The 22,945-nt window shown below is 43.4% G+C and overlaps 1 protein-coding gene across 5 annotated transcripts in view; it reads right to left on the bottom strand.

The window, feature by feature from the left end:
- ARMC3 (armadillo repeat containing 3) overlaps positions 1–22,945 on the bottom strand; it is a 137,108-nt gene that overhangs the window by 30,608 nt on the left and 83,555 nt on the right. For all 5 annotated transcript variants that reach the window (XM_077268355.1, XM_077268357.1, XM_077268358.1 and 2 more), the window contains 3 exons: positions 13,584–13,720; positions 11,704–11,872; positions 9,562–9,662 (listed from right to left, as the gene is read on the bottom strand). In XM_077268355.1, coding sequence (XP_077124470.1) covers positions 9,562–9,662; positions 11,704–11,872; positions 13,584–13,720 — 407 coding nt within the window. The remainder of the gene's footprint in view (positions 1–9,561; positions 9,663–11,703; positions 11,873–13,583; positions 13,721–22,945) is intronic.

The following is a 22,945-nucleotide window of genomic DNA, read 5'->3' as shown; positions in this document are numbered from 1 at the left end:
TTATGTTCGTGACGCCACCTGTGGTATTCAGTCAAGGTGACCGACGCTGCTGGGGTGATGTTATGGCAGCCAGATGGTATACCTTCCCACAGGTGAAGTATATCCCCAGGGCTTCCCGGTGTGTAGATGGTGGTATGGTGAGAGGCGCAGTGAAGAAAGAGGACACAAGGTTGCAGTCTCTTTACCTTTACTGAAGACTTCAGCATCCATAGTCCTGGGTACCGGATCACAGGGCAGTAGCCTTCTCTTGCGCTGCAGTGGTGTAGTCCCTTACTGCCTATGGCTTCACGTAAGGGTCTCACAGATGTGATGTTTCACTCTCTCTGTCCCCCATACCCATATAGGATAGGACAAAACCCGTGTGACTGGCGACTTGAGCCTGTTTATAGGGTCTCTTAGATAACCCAGCTCTGTAGGTATCACCGTGCCTTCTGGGTGTAGGTGCGGGCAGGTAACCTGCAATTAGCTGTCCTGCCGGTCTCTGAAATAAGGTGTAGAGGTCCTTACTCCCTCGGTGTTCTGGCTACTGGGATTTTGCACCTCAGAAGGAGGCAGCCTGAGCGGGGCTGTCCCCTTCTGGTATCCTTTGCTTCGACTTCCTTCACGCTTGCTGCAATACAATTCTGCTTTTCAATGTCTCTTTCTGGGAGCTGCAGCTCTGAGGACATGCACAGCTCCTTTAACCTTCTGTCCTCCTCAGACTCTGGTCTGGAACTGAACCCACTTTCCCTACAGACTACCAGTTATATATGGGGAGTGACCTAATAAATAGGAGCAGAAGCTCCCCCTGGTGGCCTGGAGTGTGAATGCATTTCATGTTTGTGATAACTGGATGCAGTTATCCTTTCTTGCCTCCAAACGTAGCATCACTCTCCCCGAGAGGAAAGCAATACCACTGCGACGACCAGGACCCTGGGGCACCGCACATACATGGCCAATGTGAATAATAGTGTTCAGGGGGTGGAAACAGCTGTGGCAGTGGTGGGTGCCAGTCGCAGGACTAGGTCTCTTGTAATTGCACATGAAAGTTGGCAGAACTTTTATGAATCCTAGCTATGGTATTCATCTCATATTCTCTGGGGCAAAGACCACTGTCTGTGTCAAATGTATCAAATCATTTCAATAAATAATTTATTACCCCAGGGTGAGATTTTTATTTATTTATTTTAGCCCTTCTTTTCGAAGGGATTCCACATTAAGCAATACTACAATCTTATCTGATCAGTTCACTCTGTGGGGATCAATAAGCTGGCATTCACGAAGGTTAATAAGTGAAAGTCCACTTATTACCTATTCTCTTTTTACTTCCATATTTCAAAGTTGACAAGCAATTTTCTCATCATTCCAACAAAATTTACAAAACCATTTTTGTTTAAGGACCATATCACTTTTGAAGTGACTTTGGAGGGTCTATATGACAGAAAACACCCAAAAGTGACACCATTCTAAAAACCGCACCCCTCAAAGTCCTCAAAACTACATTCACAGAATCATTAGTGGATGCCATGTCATGTTTGGAAAGCCCCTGATGTGCCTAAACTGAGTAAATCCCCCCATAACTGACCCCATTTTGAAAACTACAACCTTCAAGGATTTTATCCAGGGGTATAGTGCGGATTTTGTACCCAAAGGTACTACAAATAATTTGATAACATTAGGTGATCATATTGAATATGTCGTCATTAGTGTTGAGCGCAAGTGCTCGCTACTCGAGTTTGCATCAGGGTGCTCAGGTATGCACCTAGTATCGCGGGTAGTGTTGAGCGATACCGTCCGATACTTGAAAGTATCGGTATCGGAAAGTATCGGCCGATACCGGCAAAGTATCGGATCCAATCCGATACCGATACCCGATACCAATACAAGTCAATGGGACTCAAGTATCGGACGGTATTCCTGATGGTTCCCAGGGTCTGAAGGAGAGGAAACTCTCCTTCAGGCCCTGGGAACCATATTAATGTGTAAAATAAAGAATTAAAATAAGAAATATCGCTATACTCACCTGTCCGACGCAGCTGGGACCTCAGCGAGGGAACCGGCAGCGTTGTTTGTTTAAAATTCGCGCTTTTACCTGGTTACGTGAAGTCCCGGCTTGTGATTGGTCAGGGCGGCCATGTTGGGGGGACGCGGACCAATCACAGCAAGCCGTGACGAAATTACGTCACGGCTTGCTGTGATTGGTCCGCGTCCCGGCAACATGGCCGCCATTAACCAATCACAAGCCGTGACGTCACGGGAGGCTGGACATGCGCGTATTTTGAAAAGCGCGCGTGTCCAGCCTCCAGTGACGTCCCGGCTTGTGATTGGTTAATGGCGGCCATGTTGCCGGGACGTCACTGGAGGCTGGACACGCGCGCTTTTCAAAATACGCGCATGTCCAGCCTCCCGTGACGTCCCGGCTTGTGATTGGTTAATGGCGGCCATGTTGCCGGGACGTCACTGGAGGCTGGACACGCGCGCTTTTCAAAATACGCGCATGTCCAGCCTCCCGTGACGTCCCGGCTTGTGATTGGTTAATGGCGGCCATGTTGCCGGGACGTCACTGGAGGCTGGACACGCGCGCTTTTCAAAATACGCGCATGTCCAGCCTCCCGTGACGTCCCGGCTTGTGATTGGTTAATGGCGGTCATGTTGCCGGGACGTCACTGGAGGCTGGACACGCGCGCTTTTCAAAATACGCGCATGTCCAGCCTCCCGTGACGTCACGGCTTGTGATTGGTTAATGGCGGCCATGTTGCCGGGACGCGGACCAATCACAGCAAGCCGTGACGTAATTTCGTCACGGCTTGCTGTGATTGGTCCGCGTCCCGGCAACATGGCCGCCCTGACCAATCACAAGCCGGGACTTCACGTAACCAAGTAAAAGCGCGAAATTTAAACAAACAACGCTGCCGGTTCCCTCGCTGAGGTCCCGGCTGCGTCGGACAGGTGAGTATAGCGATATTTTTTATTTTAATTCTCTTTTTTACACATTATTACATTAATGTTGTTGCGATACCCGATACCCGATACCACAAAAGTATCGGATCTCGGTATCGGAAATTCCGATACAGCAAGTATCGGCCGATACCCGATACTTGCAGTATCGGAATGCTCAACACTAATCGCGGGTGCTCGAGTGATATGCTCAAGTCACTGCTCAGCTAGTTTCGCGGTTGTTAGACACCCCATAAAAATGCTGGTATTGCCCATGTAGGTCAGGCAATCCCCACAATTTTTTTTTACTGTTTTAACAGCTGCAAAACATGTGAGGCGGGGACTTGAGCATGTCATTCGAGCACCAGCGATACTTGGTGCATTCCTGAGCACCCCGGTGCAAGACCAACCCTAACAATAAGCCCAACCCTAACGCTAATGGCAAACAATGAAATAAAAATTATAAAATAAAAAAAATAATAATCTAAGCGGGTGACAGCTGGGATTTCATACTAATTATTGGCTTTTGATAACTGTGATAGGGTCTGTCACAGTGATCAAAAGGCACCAATAGGGAAAAAACAGCTGTTGCCGGGTGCAGATGGCAGATCTCGATGTCTGCACTATGTAAGAGCCCGGCCAGAGGATGGAGCAGGAGAGCCTGGAGGATGGTGGAGGTACAGGTGGGGGGAGCTTGGGTGACAAAATTTCTCAATTTTATCTGACATGTATATCATGAAGAGAGAGGAATGAATGAAATGAAAGACGGGCACACTTTGTTTGTTTTTTAACATGATCACTATTATTGAATAACGACTATCACAAGATCAGAGACCAGAAAATACGGCCATGATTGTATTGTCCAGGGTCTCATCTATCCCCGGTAGCTGAAACCCCAGAAATTTTCTGGCTCTGGGGAGTGCTATACCCTTATTCCCAATTGCCGTTTTATAATGGAGATAAGGGAATAAGGCCCATTAGCAGCCACCGCTTTAATGCATATCGACGGTAGTTAAGGGGTTAAAAGGTTCTTTCAGACTAATTAAAATTGATTATTCAACCAAATGTCCCAAAGTAATTGTCACTTCACAAAGTATAGTTCAACAATAAAGGAACTCAGTATGTGTAAACCACTGAGCCCACAAGAAGAGAACCAAAAAGATGAATAACCCTTAAAATATAATATTTAATTTTTGTCATTAAAATTTGAACAGGTATGGTACAATTACAAAAAAACACCCAAGGGAGCAGGAATACATCCTAACATATGATATAACAATGTATGGTCCATGTCATTCAAAAAAAGTATTCTAAAGCCTATGAAAAAAGATCAAACAGCTCTGAGCCACGTTGTTTGGCTATTATCTAAACCGTTTGTATATTTACCTAGTGCCCTAATCTGGTATACTAGTAAATGCTCATACAGGTATCAAATATTTAAGGTGTATATTACCTCGTGGCTGTGAACAGAGTAATAGATCCAATAAGATGACAGATCCAAAGTTAGATGCCTCCAGGTGATTCCGTGCTCCCCTGTCGCCCCGACGCGCGTTTCGCCCTTGGCTTCTTCCGGGGGCGTGCCCAAGGGATGAAGGGTGCGATCTTTTAAATGAGTGGCCACCGATAAGCATACAGGGGCAGGGAATGTGAGCTACATCATTTCCGGTGGAATTCATTACAACTTGCTTGCGTGTGAGGGAAGGGGAAGTGACGTTTGTGACCCGCAGGTGGAGCGCAAGCTTTGCTGTGGTTGCCATGGTGGGCGTGCATCACTCCTCTATGTCGGTTACCAGATAGAGTCTACGGCGCATGCGGCCGCGATGGTCACCCTATTGGGCAATTCTAAAGAATTAGAGGATATACATAAACGATTATCGAAGGACATGCCCAATGAACAATTTGTAAAATGGTCCAGTGATTTGGAAACGGATATCTGTACCCTAGAAGAAAAGGTCAGTCAGGATAAGCTTAAAAAATTTCAACGTGATGTAGGTGATTATGACGCAGATAAGGTCTTTAGGTGGCAGCAAAAGAAAAGTGATTCCCTGATTCTAAATCTAGAAGAAACTCTGAAATTTCAAGTGTATCTGGGGTTGAAAGCGCGGCTTCCACAAGTGATGCTGAATCCAATGGGGACTTTTATCTTAGAAGTGGGAAAGGGAAGAAAAAGTTCCCTGAGATCTTCAATAAGGCGCAGAGAGGTTGAAAGAAGAACAATCAGTACCGGGTAATAAACCTTTCTAACCATACTTTAACCACAGTTCAAATAAAAATATTACAGAAAGGTCTCACTTTTTCCCCTTCACACCACCTAGATGCATTCACATCAGTGAAGGACGTTCACCTGTTTGCAAGAAAATTGATATTAAAAAAGCTCCATTCAAAAAATCTTGATTACGACCCTTCTTATAGCCCTGAAGATAGAGAAACTCTTGAAAATTTGATTGCTCTGGAGGAGGAAAACAACATGTCTGAAGTGAGTACAATTCCTCAAAAATTCCTTGGCAAATCTAAAAAATTCCCCCCTTTAAGTGTATGCCCAGCGGTGGATATTTTCACCAAACTTGTAAATCGGGATGTAGAAATATTAGCCAATAATCAGAAAAGCTTTTCTAATATAACTAAAAATGAAAGAATGGCTATAGAAGAACTCAAAAAGTGGCAGGATGTGGTATATAAGCCGGCCGATAAGGGGGGGAACCTTGTAATCTGTCACAAAGAACAATATGAGAGACAATCCAACAAACTATTGAGTGATACAAAATATTACAAGAGACTTACGTTCAATCCTCTGTCTTCTTTTCAGAACCTTCTAATTGAGATTGTGGATAAAGCATTTACGCAAGGAATCGTGTCTAGAAAACTGGTGGATAATATCCGTCAGAACCATCCGAAACTCCCTACTCTTTACTTAGTTCCCAAGCTTCACAAGAATGCTTTGGACCCACTGGGCCGCCCGATAGTCTCAGGTAATGAGGGACCATGTGAATTGATTGCCAACATTGTGGATCATTTTTTAAAACCTTTGGTCGCCAATTTGCCCTCTTACATTAAGGACACCACGTCGGCTTTACAGCGACTTGATCAACTGTACCTGGAGGACAGTATGATCATAGTCACGGCCGACGTGGAATCGCTATATACTTCCATCCACCATCAGGATGGGTTAAGGGCGGTCAAACGTTTCCTTGCCTCAAGTACATTGGATGTTTCTCTAGCCGAATTAATTTTGAGTCTATTAGAATTCATTTTAACCCATAATGCCTTTACTTTTAATACCCACACATATTTACAATTACAGGGTACGGCGATGGGGGCCTCATGTGCCCCATCGTATGCCAATCTGTTTTTGGGGGCTTGGGAGATGGACATATTTCACAATGACCTCATCCAGAGAATGACTAATGTCCACAACTGGATGAGGTACATTGATGATGTCCTTTTCCTATGGGACGGTACATCTGAACAATTGAATACATTAATGCAACAACTAAATGACAACAGTCAAAACATAAAATTAACCTTTAAATATGGCAGAGAAATGGATTTCTTGGATATCAAGATGAGTGTGGGTGTGGATGGACATATCAACACGGATATATTTAGGAAACCCACATCCACAAATTCTTTTTTATCCGCAGACTCATCCCATCCTCCATCCACAATCCGAGGAATACCGATTGGTCAATTTCTAAGAGCCAAAAGAATCTGCTCAAATGACGAAAATTTTAAAACCCAGGCTATTGATCTTACGAGTAAGTTCCTGGATAGAGGCTGTAATGTATAAGAATTAGATCTGTCTCTTTAAGAAAGGAGGGCGGGAGTTGAGTTTAGTTTCTGTTTCAGTTCTAGCCTGAGGAGGAAATCTTATGCTGCTAGTATGCTGTGTGCTGGAGGAAAAGAGAAGAATAAAATACAGTTAAAGCTTACTCTCTCTTAAATTCCTTACACCGTGTGGACATTACAGAGGCTACAGTAGAAGAACCATCAAGAGAGGTTATCAGAGGGCTGAAAAAGCAACAAGAGACCAACTTTTATACCGCACCTCTAGGACTATGAAAATGGATAACAGCAATCAGGTCCGTTTCATTTCAACATATAATAAAGAATGGAGAGGTCTGAAAGATATTGTATACAAACATTGGGAGGTCTTATTCACAGATCCAATCTTACGCCAGATATTACCACCCCAACCATCATGTGTTGCAAGAAGGTCAGCCAACTTGAAAGATCTGTTGGTCCGCAGCCATTATGAATCTATTAGGACAGCAAAAAGCCATACAAATCAAAGGGGAACGCCAGGTTTTTTCCCATGTGGCATGTGCAAGGGATGTTACAATCACACCAAGACTACCACTTTTTCAAATTGGGATGGATCTCGTAACTACAATATCCGCAAACATCTAACGTGTTCATCTACTGTCTATATTGGACTGACCACAAGGGAGCTTAAGGTAAGAACCAGAGAACATATCAAGGATATAGAGAAAGCAAAAGGTAGCGAAGAGGACTTAAAATTAAAAAGTCTCCCTAGGCATTTCAAATACCATCATGAATGTAATGCCAGGGGACTAATGATAAAAGCTATTGAACAAGTTACATTGGAACCTCGGGGCGGTGATTTATCCAAAGTGCTAGCCCAGATAGAGAGTAAATGGATCTATCGATTGGGTACCATGAGTCCGGGAGGTTTGAATGAGAGTCTGGGATTTGGGGCATTTCTGTAATGTGTAGGTCATTAGAGTTATTTATTATTTCTTGAGGTATCCTTTTTAAGGGATGGGTTTCCATAATTTTAGCTGATTTTATTCTGATAATATATATGTATATTAATGGTATTTCCTTTTTTTTTTTTTAAGATTTCTCTTTTTCAAGATCTCCTTACTAATCACCTTACTTTTGCGATCTGGATATGAGCGACTTCCTTTTTGCCATGGGTATGAAGCCACATATTATCTCCTGATCTCCTCAAGAGATGTGTGGACAGAAAGAACTATGGAAAGCTTCATATGTTGGCATCTTAATACATGGACTACCTAGTGTATGTTTTTATGCTGGGGCGGGTGGACTCATTATGTCACAGTGTAGATTTTAGTTGTATGGCGGACTATATAACATGGCCAGGATGGATTCGGACCATGTTTATGTTTATGTATTCACTGTTACTTTTTTATATATGAAGTTATATCTATATCACTACATTTATATTGGGTATTCATATCCCTGTTTATGTTTAGGCACTCACCGGTGTTTTAATGTATATGAAGTTAGATTTATATTATTATAACTACACGGGGTATTTATATTATCTCGTTTTCATTCCATTATCTCTTTAAAATTCAAATTAAATTATTTAGGCAAAATCCATGCACGCTGCACTTTATTTTGAAGCAGGTCCGTCGGGTTGGGCACAATAGAGCACGGCTTACGTACATCTTTTTATGCATTTCAATATGAATGTTCCGTCCTCTGTTGCCTCCCCTATCAGGTCTTCCGGGAGAGAGAGCGCATGCGCGTGTGATCGGATCACCGGCGTTCCCTGGAGCGCTCTGTATTGAACCTGCGCACTATAATAGCGGGCGGTTCATTGAGCGCTGCCCGGAGAATGCCCAATAGGGTGACCATCGTGGCCGCATGCGCTGTAGACTCTATCTGGTAACCGACATAGAGGAGTGATGCACGCCCACCATGGCAACCACAGCAAAGCTTGCGCTCCAACTGCGGGTCACAAACGTCACTTCCCCTTCCCTCACACGCAAGCAAGTTGTAATGAATTCCACCGGAAATGATGTAGCGCACATTCCCTGCCCCTGTATGCTTATTGGTGGCCACTCATTTAAAAGATCGCACCCTTCATCCCTTTGGGCATGCACCCGGAAGAAGCCAAGGGCGAAACGCGCGTCGGGGCGACAGGGGAGCACGGAATCACCTGGAGGCATCTAACTTTGGATCTGTCATCTCATTGGATCTATTACTCTGTTCACAGCCACGAGGTAATATACACCTTAAATATTTGATACCTGTATGAGCATTTACTAGTATACCAGATTAGGGCACTAGGTAAATATACAAACGGTGGACATAATAGCCAAACAACGTGGCTCAGAGCTGTTTGAACTTTTTTCATAGGCTTTAGAATACTTTTTTTGAATGACATGGACCATACATTGTTATATCATATGTTAGGAAGTATTCCTGCTCCCTTGGGTGTTTTTTTGTAATTGTACCATACTTGTTCAAATTTTAATGACAAAAATAAAATATTATATTTTAAGGGTTATTCATCTTTTTGGTTCTCTTCTTGTGGGCTCAGTGGTTTACACATACTGAGTTCCTTTATTGTTGAACTATAATTAAAATTGATACTGCCCTTTTCTAAACCTTCAGAAGCTGTATAAAAAGGAAAGTAAAAACTAAGCATCTGAATTCTTCTGCTGACTGTTTCCGTCTGCCCAGTATGTTTACTATGGTTGTGTGATGATACATCCCTATAGAAGTAACTTCACTCTAACCTAGCAAACCACACGGAAGTGTCAGGAAGCAGTGGTGAAGGACAAAATAAGTAATGCTAAAGGAACATTTTGCAGAAATAAAAACCATTAAACATAACATTTTTCCCAACAAAAAAAATGTATAAAGACTCACATGTCAGTAAATTTAGTGTTGACTAAGAGAACTGCCCGGTTCTGGTTTAGCATCTGCTTGCTGAGTTCTTCTAAAGATGGCAAATATGTGCCGGGTTTTAGCTAGGAACAAAAAGAATTGTCTTAATTAAACAAAGTTCTCCACGTAACTAAAACTAGGTGAAACCATCACATAAGAGGCCACCATCTGCCAAGTATCCTGCATTGATCTGATCGGGAGCTGATCATAATCACCACTGCTACTCGGACGACCCTGATTTCAAACCATCTAGTGCAAGTCATGCGATCACAAGGAGTTTTGGAGGCGTAGAATGGAGGAGTACTGATAAACAGTCACGACCTGCTGATTTGTGAGAGGTTTTCGGTTTTCGAAAAACCCCATTCACATTTTGCAGACAAAATAATATCAATTCTGAAATCTGCAGTATGCACTTTAATGTGGTAGATTTTGCAGCAGTTTGCAAAGTGTAAAATCATTGGCGAATCTGCAAAATTGAAATTTTACATTTGCAGAAAATTTGAGCTACATTACATTGTAAAAACAATAAGATAAAAACAATACAAGCACATACCCTGCAGTAAATAAACAAATAGCTAGTGCATGAAAATAATGTAGGGTGCTTGTTTAACATAATTTTGATTAAAAAAAACATAAAAGCCATTCCACCACATCAAGGTGACCCTATTCGGGACTGTCCCAACCTCAAGCAATAAAACCTTACCATATGTCAAGTGATGTAAAGTGAATATGGGCTGAGAAGGACCGAGACCCGGCCAATGGACACCCAGCCTCGGGGAACTACATAAACGTAATGTCAGGCTCAAGGAAAAGGGTGTGACCTCCCTGTTCCTTGAGCTGGACATTACATTCATATAGCTCCCCATGGCTGTGTGTCCACTGGCTGGGTCTCGGTAGTAGGGTCGCCTTGACGTGGTGGGATGGCTTTTACATTTTTTTTAATCAAAATTATGTTAACTAACCGTATATTATTTTCATGCACTATTACTATTTACATACTTATTGCAGGGTATTTTATTATATTTGTTTTTATCTTGGGTTTTGTCTGTTTAGTGGCCAGTGTGAACATGCTCATACATACTAACTTAGATCCTAGTTCATCTCAGTTTTTTTACATCAGATTGTATCCTAATGACTGATGTTTCCTTGCCTCCATTTGCATAAAAGGCAGCAGACAAGGTTCTAGCTTTTTCTGGACACCAGACATAGGTGCCATCAGTGGAGATACTGATCACTCATTGTAGTAGTGAGGGCTAGCACGTCTGTATAATGCTGGCTCAGAAAGAACAATGGCTACCAGACCCCATTCATGCAAATTTTCTTCTCCGTTAATCCTCAAAAGCAATCAAGTTAAAGGGGTATTTTGGGATTAAATGTTTATGTAGTAATGAATCTGCTGTCCATATTTTTTATGCGAGGGAGAACTGACATTACATCTACAAGTCAAGTGGTGTTCGGCCTTCCAAGTTCTGACTCATTGATGGATTGTCAGCAATGCAGTGACGAGTGTTGCATTGTGGGGAATAAACATGCGCAGATGCAGATAAAAGTTTTTGGATCCATGTATGCCGGCACAGAACACCTGCGCTCACCCAGGAGAGAGGAGCACTGTGATAATTGGCAATGGTCATATATAGGGTTGAGCGACCTTTAGTTTTTTAGGGTCGAGTCGGGTTTTGTGAAACCCGACTGTCTTAAAAGTCGAGTCGAGTGAAATCGTCCGACCACCGTGAAAAGTCTGTGTCTCTCTCTCTCTCTCCTCTCTCTCTCCTCCGTCCCAGCACAGAAAATTTCGTATTGCACATTCCAAATCCCTACTGCGCACAAGCGATAACATGACGATAGGCGTTCACTCCCCTAAGACCTATGTCATCACTCTGCCCACGCTCATTCATTGGCTGAAAAGATGGCGCTAAACGTGTCATACGGAACTCGACTTTAGTGCCAAGATCGCGTACCGCATGGCCGACCCCGCACAGGGATCGGGTCGGGTTTCATGAGACGCCGACTTTGCCAAAAGTCGGCGACTTATGAAAATGAACGACCCGTTTCGCTCAACCCTAGTCATATACTCTACTCTAAAGACAACAATACCGTAATATAAAAAATATCAACTTTACATACCCGACCATGATCATAAAATCCATCAGTTATCAGGTTGCTGTAGGACAAATGTCCTTTCTGATTGTATTTTAAGGAGAGGTTGTTATCCAGCATCTTGTTTTCAGCTAATTCACTAAAATTGTTTCTACGACTTGTTGAAAGATTCATCTCCTGAAGGATTTCAAGAGCCCTAAATAGATGAAAGATCATTATATATCTATATGACGCAAAATGAACTGAACACTGACCTAATATGCTTACTAGTCACAGCACAATGTGATGTGAACACAGCCGGCCATGCACATTAGATGGTCGTTGGCCGGTCGATGCTTTGGCCGATCGTTCGGCAGACAGCCATGAGGCTACTTGTATGGCAGAGGCTGCAGATAATGCAGATAAGTAGTATACAATCTGATGCCTTGTTATGTGCATTTGTATTCATATTTGAGTCATTGAGCGGGGGCGGCATATTGCGACCAAGCTAGGGTGCCAACCTCCGCAGCAAGGCAGGGACATTCACTAGGGACATGTGAGAGAAAGTAAGAAAGGGTTTCCATCTGATTTATCTGGCTGGACAATTAACTCAGTTATCTATCTATTAGTAACCATTGTTGTGACATTATATGGAAAGGCTATATTTACTTGAGTAATGTGTGTGCAAAATGTGATGGCTGTTCAAGTATTTGGGATTCCATACCTGGCATGTGATATTTAACCGCTTATGGTACAGTTCAATATGTTAAAATCTCCTTACGTACCTTGTGGATATTTGGACTACCTGTGGTTTATCGCTTTCCAATATTTAGTCTCTTGTTTTTTATCACCCTAGTAGTATTTAATTTTGATGGCTAGTGGCTTTTGAGGTTTGTTGGCTGTTTTGATGGTGATAAGTAACCCTATATCAGAGTACAACAGGAAACATTTAGGGCTTGCCGTCGATGAGCTGGCACCATATTGCGTCCAAGCTAGGGTGCCAACCTCCGCAGCCAGGAAGAGACGATTCTCAGGGCATCAATAGGGTGGGAGAGAGTACTCCTCTTTTAAATCTTGGGTTTAAAATGCCTTAGTATCTAACAGTATTATTGTTATTGTTATATTTCATAATCTTTTCCTGGCCTCTTTTTTGACTATTTTCATATTTGATCTACATAAATTTTATATTTTAGCAAAATTTTTCTGATAAGCTGTATTTTGTTAACCTTTCACTTGGTAAGCTTAGTGTCATCTCAGCCGACTTTCCCACACACAGGAGCGTTCATTTGGCTGAGAGTTCCGGTATTCCCTAGGAGAAAGTCGCTGCCATAAATGTCAGCCGGTGGCTTATTTCGGTGAGAACAATGCGATCGACAGTCCGAAATCGTACATGTCCAATCGACACCTCTCCTGACAATCAGTCGGCTGGTGTCCAATACATGAAACCAATTTTTCCCTTTATTCTTTCTTGTATGTAAATAGGAAAAATGTATAAGGTGACCACATACATTACAGAATCTTCAGCTGAACCTAGTGATTTCCTTGAGACCAGTGGACTATCTACTGTGTACGGGGGTGTCCTAACTATTCCATGTTTAAGGACTGAGATTCAGTTTGAAACGCATAGGAAAGCTCTCATATTTTTTTTATAATGCTGGGAATGTCTTGTTCTTTTTCTTTCAAGACTACAAATAAAGTTTTTGCATTTTTTTTATAAAAAAAACCCCAACTGGATACATCTACCTTCAATAGTCTTAACTTTTCCCTCATGGGAAACAATGAAATCCAACATGCCCGATTCTTCCGTTTTTAAGGGACATAATCCTCAGCGTGAAATGTCTGGCAGCTGCTGAGGATACACGCTGAGCATGCACATGATGTGTCAGGAGGAATAGTTGATGGTCAAATGTATAACCGGCTCTACTTACCCCAATCTGTACAGTTCAGCTGCACTCTCTCCATCATTTGCAAACACAGCAACAGCCCAGCATGCATTCCTCCTAACTTCATCATGGTCAGAACGGAGTAGTTTCACAAGATGGAGCAGTCCGTCTGCATTTTTAAACTACATAAACAATGGGAAAAAATAATATAGCCATTACAAAGCCGTATCACCTGCTTAGCCCCATCCTCTGGCGGCTCTCCATCTTATGCAAAAGTACAATATTTCTTTTGACAAAATGTGATTACAGAAGCGCTCATGTGGCGCCCCCCGCTGGATGCTGAATGCAAGACACTGGCGCTGAGCGGAAAGGATTTGTTTTTTGGCTTGTTGCATGTTTAATATTTGCATACCTCTTTTTCTTGTGTTTGGTAATTATTACATAGTATGCAATAGGTTGTTTCCTGTACTATATGGTGGTGCCCGCTATCTTATCTCATGGATAGTAGAGGCACCAGCACAAGAAGTAAATGTCTTTTTTTCATCTTCCTGGGCCCAGCAGTGGACAACCCCTTTAATGAGATGAGTACCAAACCCAGCAAATTTTTATTTTTCCTTTCTATACAGGTGGTTTTTAGAGCACTACAGATTTTTTCTTATTCAGTTATTAAAATTATTTTTTATCTTCTGATATGTGGTACCCATTTTTTGTCAGTTTTATATTCAACATTGTTTTGAGCAGAAATGTGAAAAACATGTAAAGAAAAAAGGAAATGTGTTCAATTTCACACTTCAACTTTTAGTTATGCTCACAAAGTGCCATTTGAATTAGTTTTAGGGCTCGATCACACTGGCGCACACATCGGAAGAGTGCACAGCTAGAAAACATCCGACCAATGTTAGTAAATGAGGCAGCGCTCATCTGCGAGTTTTTTTCTCAGCTCGAATCGGATCACCCTCCCCAAAACAGGTTGATGGCTATGAGAAAAAAAAATTGCACAACACATGGACCATGCGTATGCTGTCCAATTTTCATCACATATCTCAAAGATTATTTCATAAGCCAAGTACAGTAAATTCACTGCCGTAACCGTCAGGATAGATAGATAGATAGATAGATAGATAGATAGATAGATAGATAGATAGATAGATAGATAGATAGATAGATAGATAGTAGATATATAATAGATAGATAGATGATAGATAGATGATAGATAGATAGATAGATAGATAGATAGATAGATAGATAGATAGATAGTAGATATATAATAGATAGATAGATGATAGATAGATGATAGATAGATAGATAGATAGATAGATAGATGATAGATAGATAGATAGATAGATAGATAGATAGATAGTAGATATATAATAGATAGATAGATGATAGATAGATAGATAGATAGATAGATAGATAGATAGATAGATAGATAGATAATAGATAGATAATAGATAGATAGATGATAGATAGATAGATAGATAGATAGATAGATAGATAGATAGTAGATATATAATAGATAGATAGATGATAGATAGATGATAGATAGATAGATAGATAGATAGATAGATAGATGATAGATAGATAGATAGATAGATAGATAGATAGATAGATAGATAGTAGATATATAATAGATAGATAGATAGATAGATAGTAGATATATAATAGATAGATAGATGATAGATAGATGATAGATAGATAGATAGTAGATATATAATAAATAGATAGATAGATAGATAATAGATACGTGATAGATAGATAGATGATAGGTAGATGATAGATAGATAGTAGATATATGATAGATCGATAGTAGATATATAATAGATAGATAGATAATAGATACATAGATAATAGATATGTGATAGATAGATAATAGATACATAGATAATAGATAGATAGATAGATAGATAGTAGATATATAATAGATAGATAGATAATAGATACGTGATAGATAGATAGATAGATAGATAGATAGATAGATAGATAGATAGATAGATAGATGATAGCGTTCGTGTCCACAACTCTCTTCTATGGTCTGTGGACAGTCAGAGATAGCCGAGCTCTGCGCTTATCTATCGTAATCGGTCCCATATGAATGGACTGGTGATCACACATACGCGTTCCTGGTTCATTCACATAAGTAACTTTGGGACCCAGCTCTTGTGAACGGTGGAGGTTATAGTAATCCGACTCCAAGAGATCATACATTTATCACCTATATTGTGGATAGATGATAAATGCATATAGTGGGAAAAAACCCTTTAAATGTATTGTATACCGTTATCTGTCAATTGCCTTTTTGTGTTAAGCAGGAGTAGGGTAGTTTTCTATAATCAAATGCAAAGTTAACATGAAGATACTAAATGTGTCATCTTACAGGGCTAAATTTGTACAATTAATAGGCCATCATTGCAGACACTGACACATTAACGCTGATTGATTTATAGAGGTAATCTGCCAGATGACGGGGCTTTAACGTCTTGCAGTGATTTCCTATACTGTAATCACCTGTAAATCATCGTAATCATTTTCTCATTTTAAAAGTGCTTCACCTTCTCATCAAAACTTGATTTCAAAAGGTTTACTTTTCATAATGGGTTTGTCTTCATTTAATAGAAAGTAGCTTCTATTTCTAAAGTAATTATGTTTATGTAAGCTGATATAAGCTGATATAAGGGTCTGTGCAAATTGGTTTTATATAAAGTTATTAAAAAAAATAAATACTAATAAATTTAAAAAATCAGAAAAACAGCCACAGCATGGGGCTTTATACTTCTTTCATTTATAAATCCCCCATTAATTTTCACAATTTTCCCCCATTCATTTGGGGGTTCACAATCTATATTCCCTATCAGTATGTCTGGAACCTGGAGGAAACCCATAATAACACGGGGAGAACATGCAAACTCCTTGCAGATGTTATCCTTAGTAGGATTTGAACCCAGGACCCAGTGCTGCGAAGCAACAGTGCTAATCACTGAGCCACCATGCTGCCAACAGTTGATTTGATGCCAATGAAATCCCTCATGGGCCCGACAAATTTGATCATTTTGCCATTTGAATTGTTAGAGTAGACTAAATAAGGCCCCTTTCACACATAAGTTTTTTTCCATCGGTCGCAATCCGTCGAATTTTGAAAAAAACGAATCTGGAGACTGATGCCGCCGGATCCATTTTTTTCTCATAGACCTCTATTGGCAACGGATTGCGACAGATGGCCTCACGCTTCATCCGTCGAAAATTGTTTGTCCGGCGGCGGGAAACGATGGACAAAGTAACGTTTTTTGTGTACATCGAAAAAATCGAACAGCAACGGATCTGTCGCCGTCTGTCGTTTGCTCGAATGAAAGCCTATGGGCGCCGAATTCCTCAAATGACGGAATCCGGTGACGGATTCCATTTTTTTTAACTGAGCATGCTCTGATTTATTTAGGATCCAATTAGCCAGATCTGTTAGTCAGATCCGTTGAAAAAATGAATCCGTCGCATCAGTTTTTCACAATCTGCGACAGATCCGTCGAGCCAACAGATGGTGTCTGATGGCAAAAAACTGATGTGTGAAAGGGGCCTTAAAAGGCACTATTTTACACATTGCACCCAGAAATTTTTCAAATGTTCAGGTGGTAAAAAAAAAAGTTTAGAAAGGACAGGAAAGAAATAAAAGGTGGAGGGGTGTGTATTTTCATTAAATCCAACTTAAGACCTGTGCTCAATGACGACATTGGGGGTCCCTGGGACAATTATTGGTAAATGTACATGGGAATAGCAATAATGAAAAGCTGGTAATTAGAGTTTGATACAAGCCTCCTATTATAGCTGAACACGTAGAGGACGAAATGCTGCAACAAATTAAACAGGCATCAAATAATAGGGTCCTTATTTGGGGGGATTTTAGCTATCTAGACAGGGCCGTATTTGCCACTAGGCACTTGAGGGCACGTGCCTAGGGCGGGACGATGCGGGGGGGCGGCACCTAAGCAAGTTTAAAAAAAATATATATTTTTTTAAAGTCCGGGTCGCCCCGCCCACCCGGGGTCGCCCTGCCCACCTACCTCAGTATCGGCTGCTGGGGGGGAAGGGGGTCTCAGGCGAGTCACTGCTGAGGAGCGAGTGAGGAGAGGATGTCCAGCTGAAAGCCTGGAGGAATCTCTGCAGCGCTCAGTCAGGTAGCTGCGACACAGGCTTAGATAGTTCTGTATAGTTCAATCCATTCATTTCAGTGGGCACCATGTACTGCTTAATTTAACCTATGGTGGAGGGAAACCAAACACTTGCTGGAGCGTTTCCACACAGACCACAGAGGATCGTTGAGCGCTCTCTCTGCTCCTAGCTGTGCTGCAGCCCCACACCTCCCTCCTGTCACCCTGTGCTGCAGCCCCACACCTCCCTCCCGTCACCCTGTGCTGCAGCCCCACACCTCTCTCCCGTCACCCTGTGCTGCAGCCCCACACCTCCCTCCTGTCACCCTGTGCTGCAGCCCCACACCTCCCTCCCGTCACCCTGTGCTGCAGCCCCACACCTCTCTCCCGTCACCCTGTGCTGCAGCCCCACACCTCCCTCCCGTCACCCTGTGCTGCAGCCCACACCTCCCTCCCGTCACCCCCTGCTGCAGCCCACACCTCCCTCCCGTCAGTATATATAGGGAGGCTGTGTGGGGCTCATGCAGTATATAGGGAGGCTGTGTGGGGCTCATGCAGTATATAGGGAGGCTGTGTGGGGCTCATGCAGTATATGGGGAGGCTGTGTGGGGCTCATGCAGTATATAGGAAGGCTGTGTGGGGCTCATGCAGTATATAGGGAGGCTGTATGGGGCTCATGCAGTGTATATAGGGAGGCTGTGTGGGGATCATGCTGTATATAGGGAGGCTGTGTGGGGCTCATGCAGTATATAGGGAGGCTGTGTGGGGATCATGCTGTATATAGGGAGGCTGTGTGGGGCTCATGCAGTATATAGGGAGGCTGTGTGGGGCTCATGCAGTATATGGGGAGGCTGTGTGGGGCTCATGCAGTATATAGGGAGGCTGTGTGGGGCTCATGCTGTATATAGGGAGGCTGTGTGGGGCTCATGCAGTATAAGGAGGCTGTGTTGGGCTCATGCAGTGTATATAGGGAAGCTGTGTGGGGATCATGCAGTATATATAGGGAAGCTGTGTGGGGATCATGCAGTATATATAGGGAAGCTGTGTGGGGATCATGCAGTATATAGGGAGGCTGTGTGGGGCTCATGCTCTATATAGAGAGGCTGTGTGGGGCTCATGCTGTACAGATAAGTCAGTTCTCTCACTAAATTACCCATCCAGCTCTTCAAACTATTCTCTCTGAAACGTCAGAGCATTCCAGAGATAAACGTCCCTGTTTGCAGTCTGAGCGATGCTGCCCGTGGTTTTGGTAAAATGAATCGACTGACAGGTTCCCTTTAAAAATCTGTCAGCCAAACCTTGCAACCATGGCAGAATCAACTGACCATGTACTGTGTATGAGATTCACCAGATTCTCACATGACAACTAATGGAAAGGTTTGCTAAGGCTCCTTTCACATCAGCGATTTTCTCCATTCGCGGCAGATCCTGCAGTTTTTCCGCATCTGTCGCGTAACATATCACTTACGGGCCGGCAACTCTGCGTTCGGCCTCATTCATTCCCTATGGGACTTGCGGACATGTGCGGCACTTGAGGTTTTGCACTTGCGGTGAGACAAAAAAACACCGCTAGCATCATTTTTTTTTCTGTTGCTGCAAGTACCGCATTTGCCGGATCGCGGCAAAACCGCAAGTGCCGCACTTGTCTGCAAGTCCCATAGGGAATGAATGAGGCCGAACGCAGTGTTTCTGTAAGTGATCCGTTATGCGGCAGATGCGGTAAAACTGGGGGATCTGCCGCAAATGTCAAAAACCGCTGATGTAAAAGTAGCCTTTAGTCACTGCCGATAGCGTCATAATCACCAATGGGGGAGGCAGCATGAAAAGTGCCTAGGGCAGCAGAAACTCTAAATACGGCCCTGTATCTAGACATTCAATAGGACATAGAATATACATTAAATGGGAGCATACTCGGGACTACTGAACAGGAGAAGGATTTGGGTATTCTGGTTACAATTTAGCTGAGCAGCAGCACTCAGTGTCAGGCAGCAGCCGCAAAAGCAAACAAGATTGTAGGGTGTATAAAAAGAGAGATAAAATCCTGTGATTCCAACGTATTGTTACCCCTTTATAAATCACTGGTGAGGCCACATCTAGAATTTGTTGAAGCTGAGTACTGACCAAATACTGAACATGTGAACATAGGATACAAAAGGCCTGGCAAAACAAAATTACTCAATACGATACAATATATTACTTATATACATTTTAAAATACATTTTTGGTAAATAAAAAAAAATATGAAAAACATACAAGCAAGGTGTCAGAGTTTGAGAAAACCATGGTTCTGCATGGTTGATGCTTTATGTCTCCTTGTCTATAGAAATAATGTTAATCTTCATGTACACAGACAACAGCTTATTCTGTAAAATGTTAACATTTGGGGTACTTTGGAGTTATTTATTTACAAAGGTTGTAATTGGCTAACAAATATTCAGAAACAGTTTTAGACAATTTGTGGGAGACTATATAGTAAGTATTAAAGACTTTGTAGTTGTTGTAACAGCCAATGCCGGCGCCCCCCACATGGTTGCCCAGCTGCCTCTATGTGGGGACGCCAACATATTCACCGCCCAGCCCACAGCAGCATCCTGCTGCTCCTCCCCCTCCTTGTGTGCACACTGCAATGATTTCCGACGGTGTGGCTAGTGCGTGCGCTCCTCTGCTCTTAAAGGGACAGGGGAGCATGCCAATAGCTGGGAGACATCTTGTATAAAAGGCACCCTCCCCAATAGGGAGGTGCCTGAGCAACCCCTATAGTTTGTTAGTGGTAGCATGTGTGCAACTGTATGTTTCCATGTCCCCGTCCTTAATCTAATATAGTCCTGTACTGTCCCTGTAGTTCTGTGTAGTTTATATGTTATCCTGATGTTGATTCAGCATTAACCTGAACCCTGTGGTACCTGAACTGTTTCCCGAGACCTGTGTGTCTGAATGAGAGCCTATCTGAAGTAAACGTTATCCATACTGTCCATCAGCCTCCGAGTCCTTTCTGTCTTTGTGTAACTAACCCCTGGGGTCGACAGCTGAGGTACTGGTGACTGCCTAGGAATGGTACCTGGTGGCTACCTGCAGCTCAAACCTGACTCCACCTACAAGAGCTCCGGTGAACACCAGGTAAATACTTAGCAAGCCCGGCACCGTGGCACAGTGGGTCCATGAACCACGTGTGACAGTGGCAAGCATGATAGATTTCTCACTCACGTCTGGTATTCATGAAAAAAATTAGTTCCATGGGTACCGGAAACACGTACGCGTGAAGGAGGCCTAAAGCTGGTCATACATGTATGTGGGCAGCTTAAAAAGCCACTTTTGTTAGAAAGGAGTAATTTTTATGTTTTTTATTTCCCCTGCGTCATCTGCAGCTACAGAACAGATCGCGGAGCTGAAACCCAGATTTAAGAGTCGCAGCAGTAAGAACACATTAGGAAATGGACTGCAACCAAAAACTTCATCTGCAGCAGGTCTCAGATTGCTGAGCTTTAACCCAGTTTTCCCAGGATCAGCAGCAGTCTCAGAATTTATCACTGTGCTGCATACTAGATTTCTCAGCATTTGCAGCAAACTCAGAATGTATCATCGCCTACCTGTAACCCAACTTTCTCAGTATTATCAGCAGTCTTAGGATCGTTCCTCATCTGTGCTATAATATGGCTTTGATGATTCTTATCTATACTTAGTAGGGTTTTGTTCCCTTGTTTGTATCCAATTGTATGGGATTTACACCTGGTCACACTATTTACCGTACATGTACTGTACATGTTTATCATACTACATTTGATGTGAATTTCTATTGCAGCGCCCCAGAGTTCTGGTCGTTGCAGTACTGTGGCTTCGCCGCTAAGGGGAGCCATGGTACGTTCGATGGCACCGAAGGAGTTCCTCCAATCAGGTATCACAGACACCAATATGTTTCACAGCTGGGCCTCCGGGGGGAGCTAAGGGTGCTATTCATTAGGCCACTCCCCACCATAGTGGGTAAACTGGGGGTCAGGCAGGAAGTTAGGAGAGAACGCTGACGGGATTGAACGGAGCAACACCCTGTGGCAGGGGGTGTTGTGAAGGGAGAGACTGTAGGGTCTCTGCCAGGGGTGGGATCCTGGCAGAGGCTTGGCATTGAAAGAACGTAACGGGTCCGCGCAGGCTCCTGGAAGCGGCGGGACTCAAGGAAAGGACTAGAAGCGAGACAGATTGTGCTGAGTGAGAAACGAGATCAAGCAGAAGGAGAATACCAGCAGGGGTTGTGCTGAAAGAGGCAGCACCCTGCTGAGGCGCAATACCGGTGGCCGGAACGCCGAGGGAGTGGATTAGAAGCTTCAAGCCATACTCCAAACAGCGGCAGGACAGTCGGTCTCAGGCGGGCTGTCTACCACATATCACCTATGAAGTCTTGGGGGGCAATTGCGGGAGAGGGGCGACTCTAGGGTCCCGGAAGAACTCCAGGCCTACCTGACAAACGGGTGCCATTCCAACCTGAATACAGGGAAGGGGTGGATTACAGAGGAACATCAAATCGAGTTGTGAGGGAACTTAAGAAACAGACACAACCGTTGTGGGGTTACTTTCCGTAAGCACAGCAGGGAAGGACTACAACACATAGCGCTAGAAGGAAGGCACAGATTTCCACCTGAGAGGAGAACTCTGGAGGTGCCATTGGACCGGCCGGACTTGCGTAGCCTGGTGAACCGTGTTCCGGACTGAGGACTCAGAGATCTCCAGTAAAGAGGTAAAGAGACTGCAACCTGGTGTCCTCGTTATTTACCGCGACTTACACCCCACAACTGCACCGCTCCACCGCTATCATTACTACCACCTATTACACCGGACGTCCCCCACTGACGGACAGGGCCACGGACCGGGTCTAGCCACCGTGACAACCCCGAGACTGAGAACCCAGAGGCCCGGCTCCGGGTATCCCCTCGGCCCTGCGGCGGTGTGGGGGCGCTCCAAACTTGGCGTCACGAACAGGATCTACTTAAGCCTGAAGAATCAGGTCATGTGTGCCTAGAGACTGTGATTTACTGTGCTTGGACTGTACTTTATTGTAAGACTGTGCTGCGCCATTAGCCGCCAAAAGTTCCCGCCAAAAGGCGCCGCCATTGCTACACCCAAGGGGAAGGAGGGCGTGTTATGGGCGGAGACTCCCAGTGTGGCGCGAGAAATGGCTACCGCCCCCTGCACTTCTGGCTGCAGAGGAATGACCTGCCCCAAAGCAGAAGAGAAACACCCCTTGATATGCAACGGCGAGAAGCGGGTGACGGAGAAGCCCGA

The sequence above is a fragment of the Ranitomeya variabilis genome, chromosome 6, assembly GCF_051348905.1.
Source record: "Ranitomeya variabilis isolate aRanVar5 chromosome 6, aRanVar5.hap1, whole genome shotgun sequence".
Taxonomy (NCBI): Eukaryota; Metazoa; Chordata; class Amphibia; order Anura; family Dendrobatidae; genus Ranitomeya; species Ranitomeya variabilis.
Note: the sequence above shows the minus strand (reverse complement) of the source record. Positions and strands in the feature narration are given on the sequence as shown.